The 18,462-nt window shown below is 37.8% G+C and overlaps 4 protein-coding genes and 1 non-coding gene across 5 annotated transcripts; 2 read left to right on the forward strand and 3 right to left on the reverse strand.

Annotated features, from left to right (window-relative positions):
- The first annotated feature begins 224 nt into the window (after positions 1-224).
- Positions 225-4,555, forward strand: LOC121240427 (malonyl CoA-acyl carrier protein transacylase-like). Its single transcript, XM_041137872.1, has 10 exons — positions 225-780; positions 2,022-2,107; positions 2,240-2,306; positions 2,658-2,800; positions 3,060-3,108; positions 3,235-3,372; positions 3,488-3,568; positions 3,655-3,831; positions 3,906-3,992; positions 4,111-4,555. Exons 1-10 carry the CDS (start codon positions 526-528, stop codon positions 4,171-4,173), a joined length of 1,146 nt encoding a protein of 381 aa, XP_040993806.1. The 5' UTR covers positions 225-525; the 3' UTR covers positions 4,174-4,555.
- A 387-nt stretch (positions 4,556-4,942) lies between these two features.
- Positions 4,943-5,013, reverse strand: TRNAG-GCC. The gene has a single exon. It is a non-coding gene; the product is annotated as a tRNA-Gly (tRNA).
- Positions 5,004-8,444, forward strand: LOC121240463 (probable protein phosphatase 2C 26). The gene is given in 12 exon segments (XM_041137929.1): positions 5,004-5,289; positions 5,844-5,895; positions 6,032-6,074; positions 6,077-6,110; positions 6,410-6,491; positions 6,751-6,821; positions 6,920-6,999; positions 7,093-7,190; positions 7,688-7,811; positions 7,922-8,004; positions 8,097-8,145; positions 8,230-8,444. Coding segments are annotated over 12 exon segments (909 nt in total). The 5' UTR covers positions 5,004-5,149; the 3' UTR covers positions 8,283-8,444.
- Positions 8,445-9,393: 949 nt separating this feature from the next.
- LOC121240435 (mitoferrin-like) lies at positions 9,394-12,010 on the reverse strand. Its single transcript, XM_041137885.1, has 2 exons — positions 10,907-12,010; positions 9,394-9,874 (listed from the first exon to the last, which is right to left on the reverse strand). Exons 1-2 carry the CDS (start codon positions 11,774-11,776, stop codon positions 9,659-9,661), a joined length of 1,086 nt encoding a protein of 361 aa, XP_040993819.1. The 5' UTR covers positions 11,777-12,010; the 3' UTR covers positions 9,394-9,658.
- A 2,577-nt stretch (positions 12,011-14,587) lies between these two features.
- LOC121240417 (UDP-glycosyltransferase 87A1-like) lies at positions 14,588-16,512 on the reverse strand. The gene is made up of 2 exons (XM_041137863.1): positions 15,949-16,512; positions 14,588-15,601 (listed from the first exon to the last, which is right to left on the reverse strand). The coding sequence occupies exons 1-2, from the start codon at positions 16,445-16,447 to the stop codon at positions 14,703-14,705; spliced, it is 1,398 nt and encodes a 465-aa protein (XP_040993797.1). The 5' UTR covers positions 16,448-16,512; the 3' UTR covers positions 14,588-14,702.
- Positions 16,513-18,462: the final 1,950 nt, after the last annotated feature.

Raw genomic sequence — 18,462 nt, forward strand, 5'->3', positions numbered from 1 at the left:
TCCAATATAGAGATTTAATATGAATAGTCAAAGCTAAATTCATCTTTTATTATTTTATTGTTATATAATGAAAAAATAACTATTCTAATATAGAGACTTATGTAAATAGAATGGTTAAAAGTTAAATTCATCTTATTAAAAAATATACTTTAACTTTAATTAATCCAATGAGAATGCCTTTTCCGTATTGCGTCTAACAGAGTACGTTACGAAAACTATCTGTTACGGCGATAGCTTAAAGTCGTTCCTAGGTTGATCCGGCAGCGAAGAAGCTTTTATGACAGTTGGTCGGTAACGTTGGTTTTACCATACACATCTGCCCTCTCCAAACGCCTGCCTTCGTAAACTCCGCCTACCTGAACGTTCCCTGCGCATTGTAGTGCCGACCCCTTCACACACTGGCACAGTCTATATACATGCAACCCCCTCCTCCTCCATCATCGTCCTGTTATCCTGCCCACACTTTCTTCTTCTGCTGCTGCTTCTTTACTTTCTCCACGACTCTCTGCTCTCTCGCTCTCCACCATGGCGTTCTCCTCCGCCTCCCTCACTCTCCCGTCTATTTCTCTCCAGAGGATTCCATCTTTCAGTGCCTCCGACTCGCTTAAGGGCTCCAATTCCTCATTGTGGTTTAAGAATGTGACTCTTCGGAGTGCTAGAGACCGGAATCTTGAACGATCTAGAGCTTCCATGAGCGTGTCGGTTGGATCCCAGGCCGTTGTCGACGATGCCTTGTTCTGGGATTACAAGCCCAGCTCCGGTTTCCTCTTTCCGGGACAGGTAGTTTGAAGCTTCGTTTTTTTTTTTTTTTTTTTTTTTTTTTTTTTTTTTTTTTTTTTGTTAATCATAGGCACAGACGCATATTCATCTATCAATTTCGATATAATCAATGATTAATCATATATAAAGAGAAGGAACATCAAAGCTGTGAACTAGTGAGAGGAAAGGCTCTGGTTTTGGAATCACTTAGTTGGCCAATTACAATTGTAGAAATTCATAGCTCATGATTATGGTATGTTTTAGTCAGTGTAGTATTATAAGGCGGTGAGTGATTTTAGCTCTGTTTATATTGGACGCTCCCCTGTATTGAATAGGTATATATTGCCGTTTGTAGCTCCATAAGGTATCCAATATATATGCCTCCATAGATACGAAAGTTTTTGGTTAAATTAAGTCGCAACCATATGTTTGTGCAGAATGAATTGGTCCGTTTCGTGAGTTCTTGAAACTGACCGAGTGCATTCAATGAAAAAATGAAGGCACTCGTAGATTCTAGTTTCAATAAAGTGGTGGTTTCAATTAGGGTGAATTAAGATAGTAGAAGTGGAAAACTATTGGAAATACCCTAGGGAAAGAAATGGCGATACTGAAATTGTCATTCTACGAAATTAGAGAAGAGGACGATGAGAATACCAGAAGGGGCTTTGTCTATGGGTGTGGGCACATGCCTGGGTAGCCCACCAAGAAACCTTCAGTATATATGTTGGAATACCACTTCAACTCAAAATCTCAAGACTCTAGGTTTTGGCCCAATTATGTATGTCTAGTTTTCCTTGATGTGGGACTCAACACTGATGTGCACTCGCAACAATCTGTATGCCAGATATTGATTGAATAGTTGGCCATGTATTGTGGGCAAATCAAAGCCTCGACTGTTATGGTAATGAAGTTGACCCAGTAACACGCTTGTCTATTGCCAGAGCAATCTTTGTGCTCCGCTTTGAGCTCAGTTCTCTAGCAATCAAGCATGTAGTGGCTTCTTTACTTTTGGCTTTGGCCTGGAGTGATATACCAACAATGTAAATGAATAGTTTCTGAATCATTCTGCTTGGGCTGAAGATTGGGAAAGTTTGGATATAAATAAGCTTATACCCCATTTAGAGTAGAATGCATTGATTTCATTTGTGCCTTTGTAATTTTTTCCCCCTGAATTTAATGGGCATTTTCATCTGTTCTTCAGAAAATACATCATGTAATTATTTGCTTCTTATTTTTGTGGTTTATTGTTTTTAAAATCTCAGGGTGCCCAAGCAGTTGGTATGGGAAAGGACGCTCAAAATTTGCCTGCTGCGGCAGACTTGTACAAGAAAGCAAATGACATATTAGGGTATAATTACATATTTAGTGTTTTGTAATATTTCTGTAATTTCAAATTTCCATTTGAATTCTGGCCAACTGAATGATTGGTTCAGATATGATCATTTTCTCTTGATTAACGTAAATTATATACTGTATGAAGGTTTGACCTTCTGGATATTTGCATTAATGGACCAAAAGAGAAGCTAGATTCGACTGTTATTAGCCAGGTATGCTGGCCGATCATTTTTACTGGTTTCTCTTTTCAAATCCAATCATCTTTGCAATGGATTAATACAATTACACTGAAGAAAACGACAAACGGATCTGGTATTATTGACGTCACTATGTAAAACACCATTTTCTCACCTTTTCAAACTTCTAAAATCTCTACCTTTTTTGTCCCTTCTCTGTTTCACTTTCTATTATCTGCACTGAGAATATCTTCCTCTTATTATAATACCTAGCTGAATTGTTATTGCTACAAAATGTTGATAACCTACTATCTTATGCATTGTCATTTTGGGATAAAATGTCCAATTGACAGTTATTAATTAGCATCTGATTCTGTACTTCTGCAGCCAGCAATCTATGTCACGAGTCTAGCTGCAGTAGAGTTACTTCGTGCGCGTGATGGAGGCCAGCAGATCATTGATTCTGTTGATGTTACATGTGGTCTTAGCTTGGGAGAATATACAGCTCTGGCATTTTCTGGGGCTTTTAGGTGAGTCACCCAACTCGATAAAATTATGTGCATCTGTCTCTTTTCCCATGTGAACATGCAGAAATCAAATAGATAGTGGCCACCTCGTGTAAATTTAAGGTCAACATATCATTTACTCTTTTAAGTAGAATGGGAGATTAATGCAGCAATAGATATTGTGTGCGTTCACTGTCTTTGTAATTCATGTGCCAGAAATCTTTACTTCAATTTCATTCTTGTATTAACAACTCTTTCTTCTGTATTTGATTCTGACTGTAAGCTTTGAGGATGGACTCAAGCTGGTCAAATTAAGGGGAGAAGCCATGCAGGTACTCATCCCGTGGTTGGCTAGCAGTTGTTGTTTCATCTTCCTGACGAGTTCATATAAAAAAAATCATCCCAATATAGATGAGTTCGTAATCCTTTCTATTAAACTTCTTTTTTACTGGCTTTAGGAAGCTGCCGATGCTGCTAAAAGTGCGATGGTCAGTGTAATAGGACTGGATTCAGAAAAGGTTCAACAGTTGTGTGATGCAGCCAATCAAGAAGTTGATGAAGCTAATAAAGTTCAGATTGCAAATTACCTATGTCCCGTAAGGTTCTTTTAAGTTTGCTTTTTAATTTGTTAAGCCTAGCTGGGTAATTTGCTTCCAACCTTAGCTTATGCATAATTCATTATTTTCATGGAATGGCATTTTACTTTGGTAGGGAAACTATGCTGTATCTGGAGGCGTTAAAGGAGTGCAGGCAGTAGAAGACAAAGCAAAGTCATTTAAGGCTCGAATGACGGTACTTCTCTCTTTGATTTTGTGTTCTGTCTAATGCCATCTTTGTACACTGCTGCAATAAAGCCTCTTACACTTCTCGCTCCTCAGGTGCGCCTGGCTGTTGCTGGTGCTTTCCATACCAGATTTATGGAACCAGCTGTCTCAAGATTGGAAGCTGCATTAGCAGCTACGGAGATCAGAACTCCAAAAATACCAGTTATCTCTAATGTCGATGCACAGCCACATGCAGATCCAGACACAATCAAGAAGATATTGGCACGTCAGGTATTCTACTTACAACTTTTTCTTCTACATTTTGAGCTGGAAATATTAACAGCACCAGATGTTGAATATTACAGGTAACTTCCCCTGTTCAATGGGAAACAACAGTGAAGACTCTCATAACCAAGGGCCTGAAGAAGAGTTATGAATTGGGACCTGGAAAGGTAAAATCTATGGACTGCAACGTACTAAATCCATTGGATATAAGTATGTTATAGCTGGAAATATTCTAATTAGCAAACATGAGCTTTATCATCTGTTCCATGTCTATTTTTGTCTCAGGTTATAGCTGGCATTGTGAAGAGAATCGACAAAGGTGCAGACATTGAGAATATTGGTGCTTGAGAGGAGGCCATTGGAGGTAGCTCCTTTTGGGGCACTGGCATCTCCTTTGCCACATGATCGTATCCATGGCATCTTGGAGTTTGAGCAGGGGTTCCTTATGCAAGACAAACCTAGAGAAATACACTTGGGTCGATTTTTTCTGGGTAGTACAAACCGATATGAGATTTTTCTTTGCCCCGGGACAATGGACCGGTTTGAGAGTTAGATTTGTTAACATGTTGTCAGTTTTTAATACTTGGAACATAGTTGGGTGCTGTATTGGAGGTTATTTATCGATTATGGCAGTGCATGGGCAGTTAATGGTGGCCATATTTATTGTATGAGAAGGGAAGTGATTAAGCAGTTAAACCCCACTGTGGATGGTGACATTTATTTCCATAAACATGCACTGTTGTTTTTTTTTTTTTTTAGTTTTTTGCATAGTAGTGATCGATAATACTTAAACCTCGTTTGATTATAAAGATGAAATGAAATGAAAGTTAAATAAAATATTGTTAGAATATAATTTTTTAATATAATTTTTATTTGGGATTTGAAAAAGTTTAATTATTTTTTGTTTGGGAGTATGAAAAATTTATAATAATTAAATGCGATGAAATAGTTTGTGCAGGCCTAAAATGACCTCAGATTGAGGATGTTCTGCTCACCTGCAGAGCAATACTTGAAACTACTTAAGATCAGAAATAAATTGATTTTATTTATCTTCCTTAACATTAGTATAACGGGTTCGAAATGGTAAGAGTGAAAAGAAAATCAGAATCAGAAAAAATGCACCAGCCGGGAATCGAACCCGGGTCTGTACCGTGGCAGGGTACTATTCTACCACTAGACCACTGGTGCGTGTTATTCACGTTGTATAGGAAATTGTTATAGTTTAATTGCCACTCTCGTCACCTCCTCTCGACTTGAACCACTCGTTCCGGCTTTGCAGAATGCAGACTTTGTGGCTTGTGCGTGGAAGCGGGAGCGGGAAGAAATGTCGATTCCCATGATAAGGGCTTCGATTTCTCAGTCCCCTTCTCTTTCCCTACCTTTTACCTTATCAAGCACAGATGAATCATTCTCAAGGAGGAAAAGGCAGCTTTCTTGTGCTCCCTCGGAGCTCAATCCAGTTCGGTGAGCCTGCTGTCTTCATATTTTTCTCTCAGTTTCCTAAGGTCATTGACAGGACTTCTCCGTTGGGTTGCCTATAATCGAGCTTTTGCGGTTGCAAAACGGATTGCTGGCTGTTACTTCATATGTATAAACCCCTTATCTTTGTTACCCACTAGGTGTATTGAGTTAGAAACTGGAGCTTTCATGCGCCCATATATGTTTTTTCCTGTGCTCAAATAAGTTGTAAGCAATACCACAATAATAGGTCACTTCATGGGTTATCTCAATATGTCACCTTGGATCCATTACCTGCTTTACTAATGTTGGCTATTTTAATTGTACATTCTTGAGACACAACTGAACATGATGAAGTCTTTAATAAAATGCTTAGAAAAATTCTTAAATTTAGTGCATTCAAGGTTTTCAACAGTTCAGCCCAATATGTTCCTCTTATTTATCTGGAGTCTAGATGTTGTAAACCACCTTTATAATTATTGTAATCTACAATCCATGGACTGTAGATTCTTTCTGAAACATCAAAACAAGTGGCTTAATGCATACTGCTGTGATTGCAGGTCACAAGTGTCCTTTTGTGTTGGAACTCACCTCATTCCACACCCCAACAAGGTAAGTGCACGCTGCAAACCACTTGTGTCCTTCTATACTCTGTCTCCTACCTGTGTTGGACAGGAAGTTAATTGGGGAGAAAAAGAGTTTTTGTTTGAGCATCTTAAAATTTTTTGAAGACCTGGTATTTCTCAAGGTTGACAGAGGAGGGGAGGATGCTTTCTTTGTGAGCAACTACAATGGGGAGTTATTGCTGTTGCCGATGGTGTCTCTGGGTATGAGGCTCAGGATTCTCTATTGTTAAATTCAAGTTTCAGCGTTCAAATTGTGTTTTCTAAATGTGAACGGTTAATAAATTAGTATGCTAATGGATATGTTTCATATTGTTGCTCTCATTGAAATTTTAATAACACATGCACTTGATTAGCGACTCATAAGAAGTGGGAAAATATGTTACTCGTTAAAGAAAGGTGGGCTCTAGGCTCAAAAATTACATGTTTCACTTTCTTTTTGGACCAGAAATTTTTTGCATTTTGAGTTTGTGATTGTTGACTTCCCATCCTATGCTTGTCAGTTGGGCTGAACAGAACGTGGATCCTTCATTATTCTCCCGGGAATTGATGTCTAATGCTTCATATTTGGTGGGGGATGAGGAGGTAGTATTATTAGATTACCAGTTGTCTTTGCTTCAAACAATATCCATCGGTGCTATATCACGTGACTACATTGGAAATACAAGCCTAAAATCTAACTTATCAAAAAAATATACAAGCCTATAATCTATGGTTTCTTAGTGCATTAAGTACGGATTAAAGTATCTCATTGTTTGGAGCCGTCATTTTTTAATTGGATAGTTGTCATTCTGTTTATTTTGTTGTTAAGTAACACACCTGAGGAATGTTAACCCCTGAGCAGGTTAAAAATGATCCTCAAATTCTCTTAAAGAAAGCGCATGCTGCTAATTCCTCCATAGGTTCAGCTACTGTGTAAGTTGCCCATTTGTTTGAGATGTCCTTCCTATAGTTGTCAAGGGCACCAAGACAGTGCACACTCAAAAGACTTGGCTTTTACTCTTGCCTATTAGGATTGTTGCCATGCTGGAGAGGAATGGAATTCTAAAGATTGCCAATGTTGGGGATTGTGGCCTAAGAGTTATCCGTGAAGGTAATACACAATGCTTTAACTTGGTCCTTTCTGAATGTTCTTTTCAATTCATTTTTTCCTAAGATGATTCATGTTTTGTCTCTTGAATTCCAGGTCAAATTCTTTTTTCGACATCTCCACAAGAACATTATTTTGACTGTCCCTATCAGCTGAGCTCAGAGATAGTTGGCCAAACCTACCTTGATGCAGCGGTAAAAGGATACATATTATAGATCATAATATTAAGCAACTTAGGAACTCTGGTTTTGTTCATGCTAATCACCCCTGTAGAATTTTCTTTCATGTTAAAAGATGAATTGGGCCCTGATATTCATCAACAAGCAGGGTCTACATGCTATGACCTCATAACGTACAAAAGTTCCTGTTTAAAATTATAGATAAAAATAGGGAAGACGTCACTTCATTTGTTTTACTCCATTGTTTATTCTAAAATGGTGCTGATGTATGGAATTTGGCGATAAAAAAGAACAGGACTAGCTCTGGGAGACTAAACCATAAAACAAAAAATGTTTGTTATTGTAGTTGTAGTAGATTACGTGCCTATAAAACATGAGCTAAGATACCCTAACGTATGAGACATCCATTTTTCAGCTCAATAACAATGGTGAAGTTTGAATTTCACATGCATTTCAGAAATTCAGTATCGCATGGACATCATCATTATGAGCTAATCCCGCATCAACAACAGGTTAGCAGTATGGAGTTGATGGAGGGAGACACCATAGTAATGGGCTCGGATGGGCTTTTTGATAATGTTTTCAACCACGAAATTATTTCCACTATAGCCAGATATAGAGATGTAGCTGAGGCTGGTATGTAATCCTTTTGTGTCTGTAGCACTTCTTGTTCATGATTCAGCTGTGGAAACATCAGCAACTCAGCTTCATAATTCTCTCTAATTGAAACTGGTATTTGATGCTAGCAAAGGCATTAGCTAACCTGGCAAGCAATCACTCCATGGATTCCAACTTCGACTCACCCTATTCATTTGAGGCCAGATCCAAGGTAAAATCATTTTTCAGAAACAACCCACGTGTACGAAACATCTTTGCAATGAGAATATCAATAGATATATGCTGATAATTACTCATTCCCAGGGTTATGATGTTCCTCTTTGGAAGAAAATTCTTGGCATGAAGCTTACAGGCATGACATGTCTGATTTCACCTACGATTAAAGAAAGTCATTTTTTTTTTATGTAGTGGCTGATCTGAATCTTCTGTTGGGCAGGTGGGAAGCTTGATGATATTACCGTGATTGTCAGCCAGGTTGTAAGCTCTTGAAAATTTTTGGATCTCCAAGAAAAATGTTAAAGGGATTAAATATTGTTTACATAAAAGAACCCTCTCAAAGGTAGCTCTCGAGTATTTTGATTTGTTATTGATGACTTCCGGAGTTTTGAGGGATCCTCTGCAAAGTACAGCACCATATATACTCTTATGAGAGCTTTGGAATTTGTTCTCAAAATGAATATATGGTAGATTTACCATAGATACAAAGATAGGCTGTGATTGTTCTTAAAAAGTCTCATGCACGCAAAGTTTCCGACACCCTGTGCTTAGGAGATGGCTTTCTAACCTCAAAACAAAAAATAAAAAACCATAAGCACATCCTCGTGTACACATTTTGAAGAAAACATAAACGTTCCAATCAACTAGGATCTTCATCCCTGTCATGGTGTGTTTGTTAAGGACTCCACTCCTTGCTTATATATCCTGTAACCTATGTTATATATAAAAAGCGTGCGTAGAAAGGGAAGAAAAAACTTGGAGCTTTATCCCAAGAAATAAAGTTAAATATAAATAAAAGCATAAAACTGAAAGTTGCTAATGAAACATCATTCACAGTCTAACTAGATTCCAATGTTCTCGAAAGAGTTTTTACGGAGGATAACAGAGATGCATAAAAGGGAACGGTAAACATGGAAGGCCACCAATTTCTATGAAAGGAGAACACAAGAATAATTACCCTTATATGGGCGTGCATATAAGGGAATTTCAAGAAACATATAAACGAGCAAATCAAAATATCTGGAAACAGTTCCTATGGGTGGGGGCTATAGTTTGTAATGGATCTAGTGTCCATGATCTTCTCCTTTCTATTGTAACCTCTAACTAGGCGTTTTTTCATGTATATTTCCTGTGTACCTGGGCCTTGCCTAGTTCTATGAATACAATCTCTTTGATTACTTATCAAAAAAAAAAAATATCTGGAAACTGGAATTTATCAATAACATCACAACAGTCTTTCAGCTCATCCTCTCTTTTAACGACAAAATGGAGAAAGCCAATAACTGCCCTTAACTTTCTGATCTTACTATATGACACTTAAAATTAAGAAAAAGAAACTCATTGCACAGTAATAATTCAAGGGGAATTTTATTGACACGGAAACTAGCAGAAAGAAAAATAAAAATTACTCGATGTAAGATAATAGAAGCTGACATCGTATACAACAACAATGAATTCTAAGACTCACCAATTACTCTGACCGCTACCTTTGAAACTGAGGTCAGTTCATTGGGAAAAATGCTGATTTATCTTGCTTTCACAGCCCAGTTGTGAAGTATACTTCTAGTTATCAATTAAATCGAGAATAATGTCTACTTATCAAAAAACAAAAAACTTGAGAGTGATGAATGCCCTTTTATGAAGGTTATTTAGGTGACAGTGCCACTTTTCCTGGTATCATTGAGATTTTGGAAGAAAGTTTTTGAGGCTTCGTATGTAGACCAGCAGATAGCAGCAGCAGGAGCATGGAAAAGCATCCGTGGAACCCATCCGCGCAGGAGCCCTCTGTATCCATCCTTTTCAACTATTGTTCGAATTACATCCCTGATTGAGCCACTCTGATATCTGTCACATCCACAAACACCCTGTACAACCAATTAAATGTTATGCATCCTGTATGATTGGTCGCGAACCACCATTCAACTCATCTTAAGAAATTATAGATTGATTAAGTTATATGCAATTAGAAATGAAAATAAAGACATCTTATCAAATTCGTTTTTAGTCATTATATTGTTTAGGGTGCAGTTTATAATTGAGCAGAATGAAGAACCAGACAATATATACCGCCCTCAGGAAAACTACTGCCAAATCATTTCAGAAAAGATAAGCAAGAGGAGGAAGGATCACCATAGACAGAACAAATAAACTCTACTCATAATATAAACTCTTAACCAGGTTTAGGAACAGTAACTTGCGGTAGAAACAGGGTTAAGTTCGAGGAGTTAGCCACCATGGCATCGATTGAAGTGACCAGCTAGCAGTTTATTGCTAAAGTTTCCATTAAAAAGATGTAAAGGGATACCCCTTGGCTGTCTTTATGCTCTGCTACTCTTGGTTACACGCAAATCAATGAATTGTAACAGAAAAATAGTGCCTGATAAACTAATCCAAAGCCTGGGTTCCATGCTTCACAATGTATATAACAACTAAAGTAGATAATACCTCTAGATATTTGGCTTTGAGACAGTGAAGCTTAGTGGCATAAGTTGCAACACATGAAGAACTTTTGAATACCATCACTCTTTCAAGGCAAGAATTGCCACCCCATCTCTTGCAATAAGATTGAAGTCATATCTACCCACATGATCCAGGCAATAATGGAAGTAAGGAATTGCAACCCACTCCTTAGGGACGTCAACAACGAGTCCATGGGAGGAAACGATTATGAGTATCAATTAGAATGCGTAACATGTGTTTGGTAGCAAAGGTACATATTTTCAACAAAAATCTTTTTTTTTTTTTTTTACTAGCATAATTGTAGGGTTTCTATCTCAAGCTCTTCAAATATAGAGAGTAATATTATACTAAGCTTCGATACTATCATACAGCCTAAGCTAAGTCCCAAATACGAGAAAAGCTCAAAATTCACACACAAAAAGAAACAAAGGTTATACCTGACACTGCAATTGGGTCTTTACCACATCGAGGGGCGTGGTCACGGCGGCAGCCAAGGCCCCAGCCACAGCCCCAGCGGTGGCGTGAGCAACCCACCGCTCGTCGCTGGCGCTGTCAGGTGAAATCTCCGTCAAGGCCCTCTTGGCAGCCTCATAGGTCGCAAAGTGCACAGCCGTAAACGGTGCATTCATCAACACCGTGGTCCTATACGATGCGTAAAACGCTCCAAGACCCTCCTCTCTCAACACTCTCTTCACGCAATCCCAGAGCCCCGCGTAGTGATTATTGCTTAGCTGAAGCCTCTGCTTCACCATATCCATTGGCGTTAACACCGCGTCGCTCGCCACCGTGGCGCACACGCCGGAGACGGCGTGCGCCGTCGGGTTATTCGGGTTCCCACCCGAGAAGAACTTCTTGCACACCTCGTAAACCGAAAAGTACACTGCGTGCGCCGGCCCGGCGCCGAGACCCATCGCGGCGATGCCTCTATAGAGCCCTGCAGGGCCCTCTGATTTCAAAATCGATCGGAGGGCTTGTCGAACGCCGACGGACTTGATCGGGCACGACCCGAGAGCCTGCATGTGGGTCTTCACGGTGTCGACCGGGAACATGGCCATATGTTCGATCGATCCGGCGATTGAACCGGCAATCATAAACTGCCAGAAGCGGAGGCCGTCGTGGTCCGAAACGGATAGTTCTGGGTTGAAATCTGGGGGCTGCGGGACCGGCCGAAAGTCCGGGTTTTGGAACTTGGGAGTGGCGTCTGTCGCCATGGAGATACGGGTAAGAAACGGAGAAGCAGTGGAATTGGGGCTATTTGGGAGATTAGGGTTTTGGATAGGACCCAAAATCGGTGATTTTGCTGCCATACACACACCTACGCCAGGAAGCGATGGTGGGAGAGATGGAATGGCATAGGGTTTAGAAGCTGCGATGAGCTCTCAAGTTAGCAAATAAGTATTTGACGCTTTTTACCAAAGGTTCCTAACATTTGGGAGTTACAGAAGTCTTCTCAATCAAGGATGTTCTGGTCAGAAAATTACTGTCTAATACGGATTCAACAGCTCATAGTTGTCTCCAGTCTGTTTTCCATAATAAACAGTTCTGCTATAGTTTTGTTTTGGATTAATGAATAATTTAGGTACTGATATTTTTAAATATCTCATTATTATTTAATATTTTATTATTACTATTAACAGAATATTTAAAAATATCTTAATATCTAACTGCAACTTATTCTTAATTAAAAAAAAAATTCTGATTTTTATGATTTTTTTATTAAAATTTTTTACTTCTATTTTTTTTTTCTTTCTTTTTTTTTCTCAATCAACTTATTTTACTATTAACTCTAGGTAAAGGTAACTTACAAATAGTATAAAGTGAAATATTAGATTTATTTTAGAATTTTTAAAAAATTATAATATAATATCTTAATCAAATATTTGTTATAAAACATGTTTCTCTTAATTTTAACAGCTCATTTATTTTTATTTTTTAAAAAAAAAACTATTTTTAATATTATTTATTTTAATTATATTTTATTATTTCTAGGATTGAAAAACGCACGGGGTAGTACATACATACGTACAAGCAAGGTACAACAATGTAGAACACAAATTTCTTTGTAACAATAAGACCAAGAAAAAAACTTCAGTACTATTTCTTTGTAAAAACTAATTTGATCATTGTATGCAATTAAAAGACATAAATCCAAAATGTTAATTAACTTATATTTTCCTATTAGATCTTATATGGACAAGGTTTAGATGGTAGCACCAGTAGCTGATCTAGATGAACTTTGCGTTCCATTGATTCAATTGAATTGATCCTCTAACATAAGCAATGAACACCATCTTGAATGAATGACAATAACCCAACATAAGTGATGAACATCAATTGATCACTTAAAACATTTTCAATGTTATTTTTGAGATGGTTAGTTTCTTGGAGTCTCCCCGTGATATCTATTATTATTGGGCAAAGTTCTACTCCTCCTCGACCCACACAAATCGATGGTGCATGGGGCACATGCGGCTCCTTACATGGGGTACATGAGGCCGACACGCGACCACCCTCGATTAAATTTTGGATAATTTTATAATATTTTATTATTATTTATTATTTTATTATTATTATTTATTTACTTTTTATTATTATTTAATATATTATTATTATTTTTTATTATTATTTACAGAATATCTGAGATCACTTCATTGCTTAAACGCAATTTTATTCTTTTTTGCTCCATTGCTACATCTCTTAACCATTACACCTAAATTTATTTTTAATTAGTTTTTTATCTTTCTTTCTTTTTGTCCATTTTTTCCACGGGCTTTAGAGCTTAAATTTACACAAAACAGCCACCCAACACTGCCCACGCACCTCCCGAGAGACTACTGCCACCGTGCTCCACCACCCACTCTAAATAGTTTTATGTCAATAATGCCAATGTAGCAAATGTTGGTCTAGAGTTGTATAGCATTTCTCTAAACCAAAATTTACATAGGACAGATAACACATACTACTTCGTCACTAAAAGTCAATCAAATGGTGATATTTTTTTGGCTTTATACCAAGAAACAATTTAGGAGTGGCAGCGGGCCCGGCACTCCGCTACGCTACTCCCGTTCATCCCGCATTTATATATTTTATTATATAAATATATATATCTATATTTATACTATATATATTTATAAATATTTATTATTTGTAATATATATAAATATAATAGTATAACTTTTATTTAATATTTTGTGAAAGTTGTAGTATAATATGGTGCCTTTTTATAAATTGCCTAGGTAATATAAGAGTTCCACATTGTTTAAGTGTGAGACTTATATTGTGAAGACAATCTATATAAAAGTCACCCTACTTCACTATAACTTACACAAAATATGTATTAGCAAATTTACGTAATTTTTCATTTCTTTTTCTATAACAATTGATTTGGAGTATTTGTTGAGATTTTCTTCTCCACCATGTACACTATATTTTAATCTTATATTGGTAAAAAAAAAAAAAAAAATTGTTTTTTTTATGGTATTCACTGCGCAATGTGCGAATGTGAGAGAGTTGACTTTGAAGTTTGATTGGATTAATGTGAGATTTTGATGATAAGTTGAAATGAGATAAAAATTGAATAAAATATTGTTAGAATATTATTTTTTTAATATTATTATTATTTTAAAATTTAAAAAAATTGAGTTATTTATTATATTTTATGTGAAAATTTAAAAAAATTATAATAATTAAATAAGATAAGTTGAAATAAGTTAAAATTATATTTGTACTCAAACATAGCCTGATAAGGCCCCAGACGATCAAGGCCCAACCTGCCCAAGGCACTCAGTTCAGATGCAACTGCACGGGCTTCGTGTTTGTAAATAGCCAGCAATCCAAATAGCTAGAGAAATGCTTTAGATATATACAAGTTACACAAAAATAAATTTATAAAATAATATGATTGGATATAGTATGTTAAATTATAAAGCTGCTTATGTTATAAAATAAATCTATTAGATCATATAAAATTATATCACTTTACGAGTTTTATTTTTGTATAATTTTTGTGTCTGTAACACTTTTCTATCTAATAATATTTGATACTAATAGTACTTTTTATTTAATACGAAGAACAAACTTCTAACTTTTTTTTTTTTTTTCTATTGGAAAACTTAAAATATAATTCGAGACACAAATATATTTGATGCAGATTCAAGTTCTTTAATTAAAAACATTCGCATACGAAAGCTTATAACAAAAGCATGCATGATGAAATGTCCCCTAGTCTGATAATTAATTCCTTTGACATGAACTTGAGATGTCACACGCAAAAGCATCAATGTTGCTGTCCGTGGATCCACCTCTCTGTATTGCTTGCAGACAAATCTGCCGAAGTTCTTTTGCTTTGCTCCTCATTTCTTTCCCCTCACTGCTTTCCAAATCCATAAACCTCTGCACAAGTACTGCAATTTCTTCTCTTCCCACCAAGCTTTCTGCATCCAAGTCTTTCTTGATCACTCGCCACCCAATCTTCCAATCCTCCGCCACCATCTTAGTGTTTGAGACTTGATCCCAGTATATGGGAAAACTAAGCATCGGCAAGCCTGCAAATACAGCCTCTGAAGTAGAATTCCATCCACAATGGGACCAAAACCCACCAACAGAAGGATGACACAACACCCTCAATTGGTCACACCAAGGTACAACCAATCCCATGTCGCCACTGATCTCTTTGATGTGAGAACTTTCCGCCCGGGCCACCCAGAAGAATCTCACCCCACTCTGGCGCAACCCTGCTGCAATTTCATCCATCTGGGCGCTTGAAACTGAGTGAATACTGCCTTGTGAGACGTACAGAACAGAAGCTTTAGGCTGCAAATCCAGCCATTTGAAGTGATGGGCAGTGTCGATGGAGCTTTGTGGAGACAGCTTTTCATGGATTTTGAAGTAAGGAATGGTGGGGCCAATATGATATATTGGTACTGCAACATGTTGTTTCAGAGCTTCGATGACTTGAGTTTCAAGCTCGTACACAGAAGCTAAGAGAAGACAGTGTGCTTTGGACACCCAGGATATGGCTTCTAAGGCTCTATCCAATACTGCAAGGCCTTTCCCGTACAAACACGTTGGGAGATCTGCTATTCTTGTTGAAGGAACTCCAGGGATATAGTCCACATGCTCGTCTCCACGCTCTATAATTTTCACAAAATAAAATTTACGTGATATTAATATTTAATATTTCTCAAAACAAATAATCGAAAAAAATCATATATTTATAACGAATTATTTACGAGATATTGTAAATTATAAACTGGATAAAAAAAAAATTATAAGAAATCTTTATCCCACTAATAGTGTAAGGGACAAAATTTTGCGTTGGGCCCATCGTAAATAATTAAATTAGTGAAAAACATGAATCGGACAAAGTCGGATAGGGCGCAGAAGATTTAAGACAAGAAAAATATATATAAAAAATATGATAGGATACAAGACAATCTGGATATCTACCTGAGACTTAACCTACTCATTTCTCACTTACCAGCTATGGAATCAATCGGAAAATGGTGGTGCTGAACAAGGAGATCAAAATGATGGAACACCGAGTACACCATCGCCGACATGGTCCAAAGCGAGGCCACCTTGATATTTCTTTTCCTCCCGATCTCAACCGCCCACGTAAAGTAAGTATCTGCTATCATGGTGGTCGCCGGCAGCACAAGACGCCGATCCAGGAGCTCTTCCACCGAAGCTTTCATCTTCTTCAGAACCTCTTCGTAGTGGCCGGGAGAGTCTTTTCCACGGCCAATTTCTGTTGGTATGACGTTGGGGATGGTGCTGAATTTTAGGTTCTCGGGCTTGGGCTCGCCGCCGATGAAGCCGAACCACTCTTCGGTGACGACGAAGGTGATAAAAAGGTCGGGATTCTTGACGATCAGTGACTTGCAGAGATTCATCATGGGGTTGATATGACCTCGGCCCGGAATAGGCAGAGCCACCACGTGACAAATTCTGGTTCGTTCGGAGCTACCGAGGTCCATTTTCGGTACCTTTGCCGTGAGAAGGTGACGAAGAATACGAGGAGATAAGTAAGGCGGCAGAAGTTCAGAACTATATAATGGAAATGGAGGAGTCAATGACAGAAATACCCTCGTTCCATTGTGACCGGTTATATTACCCTTGGGTCATCAACTCATCTTAAACTAATTTAGCGTTACTCTATAAACGGAATCAAACATGCATTATTTATATCTTCCTAATACTTAAAAAGAATGTATAAAACGTAAACAGTAATGAACAGTTCTAAACAATGAGCAGTGTTCTAGCATCTTCTTTTTGGCGTCTCGTTCCTCTGCATGATATTTTTTTCCTTTTGGTTACAATTTTACTTCTTCTTTATTGAGTCTCAAACATCTTATTAGTATTATTGTATTGTGGTGTGACAGTTGAAACTATCTGGCCTGTTGATAGAAGGGATGGAGTGCAGAGACGTCTTGTGATTTTCTAGCATCTACAGAGCTTTCAGACTCAAGTGGAGGAAGAAAAAAATTCTCCCGTACTGTTTGAGGATTCTTCTTCTCGCTGTTGGTATGCATTATTCTTTTAATTTCACTTGTGCATCTTATTTTTCTTTTTCTCTTTTTGGCATGTTTGTTTTCTTTTTACAGCTCAATAACAGAAATATATTTCTTCTTCATTTCCCTTTTTCCCTCGTATGGTTTCTTCTTCGTTTCAGATTTATTTCGCATGTTTGTTTTCTTTCTTCTTCGTTTCTTTTTGGTTTGGACAGAGAGAGAGAGAGAGAGAGAATTGCCGTGAGAAATGGGTTCGTGCGTGCGAATGTTAGTGTGCGACGGAGAGGGAAAGGGAGGTTCGTGGTGGTTGGCTGGGTTTGCTAGAGGTTGCCGCCGGTGTGAGGTGGTGGAGGTGCGGTGGCCTAGGTGGCCACGTACGGCTGCGCAACTGGACACAAATGGGTGAAACCCATTTCGGTTGCGTTTCCTCGAGGGAGAGACAGCTGCGCGTGGAGGACATCGATAGTGGCTGCCTTCGTCCTCGGCTTGAGGGGAGTCGTCAGTGGTGGTGGTGAGGCAAGGTGGCCGCATACGGCGGCGCCGGTTGAGAGAAATGGGAGAAACCCATTTCAGTTGGGTTACAGCAGGGGAGAGAGAGGGATGCGCATGGGGGACATCGGTGGTGATTGGGTTGGTCATCAGCGTGAGGGGGACTCACCGGGGGTGGTGGTGAGGCTGGCCAGCGCACGGCGGCGCTGGGTTGGGCTGAAGGAGAACGGGCCGTGGGGAAGAATCGGGCCAGAGGAGAGAGAAAGTGAGGAAAAAAATTAATAAAATCACTATAATAATTTCATTATTTTATTTGGTGGTACCCATATATAATTGATATATATATATATATATATATATATAATGTGTGCATGATCTATTAATTATTATTTTCCAAATAGGAGATATAGCTTGTTTTAATTTAATGGGTTCTGGTCGTGAGATTATTTAATTATGGGACTAGAATTTGTGGAATTATTTGGTGGGTGCTAGCTTCTTTCATTTTCCTGACAACCACTCTCTCCCTTCAATTCATAAAAGTAGATCAACAAATGGTAATTCAAATGTTTCTATCTTCTTCGAGATAAATTAGTAGCCGTTTATATATCTAAACGAGAGAAAAGAGGGTTACTTTTTTCACACCTTGTTTTAATTTTGAATTAAGGTGGTGGTCATCAGGGAAATTAGCTTATAATTAATTTAATTCATATATATTAATGATATTGGTCATAATTATATATAGGAAATAAGAAAATAATCAAATTTGTGTAGACTTATGTAGTATCTATCTATCAGTACGTCATGTAAACCTTGATTGTTAATCATAATGATCATGATATTAATTATATACTCAGTAGTACTTAATTTGTTTCTTTTTTCATATAAGTATAATAGGAGTAGATCAGAGATTGGTAGGCTCTACTTAGATATATTAATCCTATATATATATATATATATATATGTATGTATATCCATAGACTTTCTCCTCGATG

The sequence above is a fragment of the Juglans microcarpa x Juglans regia genome, chromosome 7S (genome assembly GCF_004785595.1).
Source record: "Juglans microcarpa x Juglans regia isolate MS1-56 chromosome 7S, Jm3101_v1.0, whole genome shotgun sequence".
In the NCBI taxonomy this organism is placed as follows: domain Eukaryota; kingdom Viridiplantae; phylum Streptophyta; class Magnoliopsida; order Fagales; family Juglandaceae; genus Juglans; species Juglans microcarpa x Juglans regia.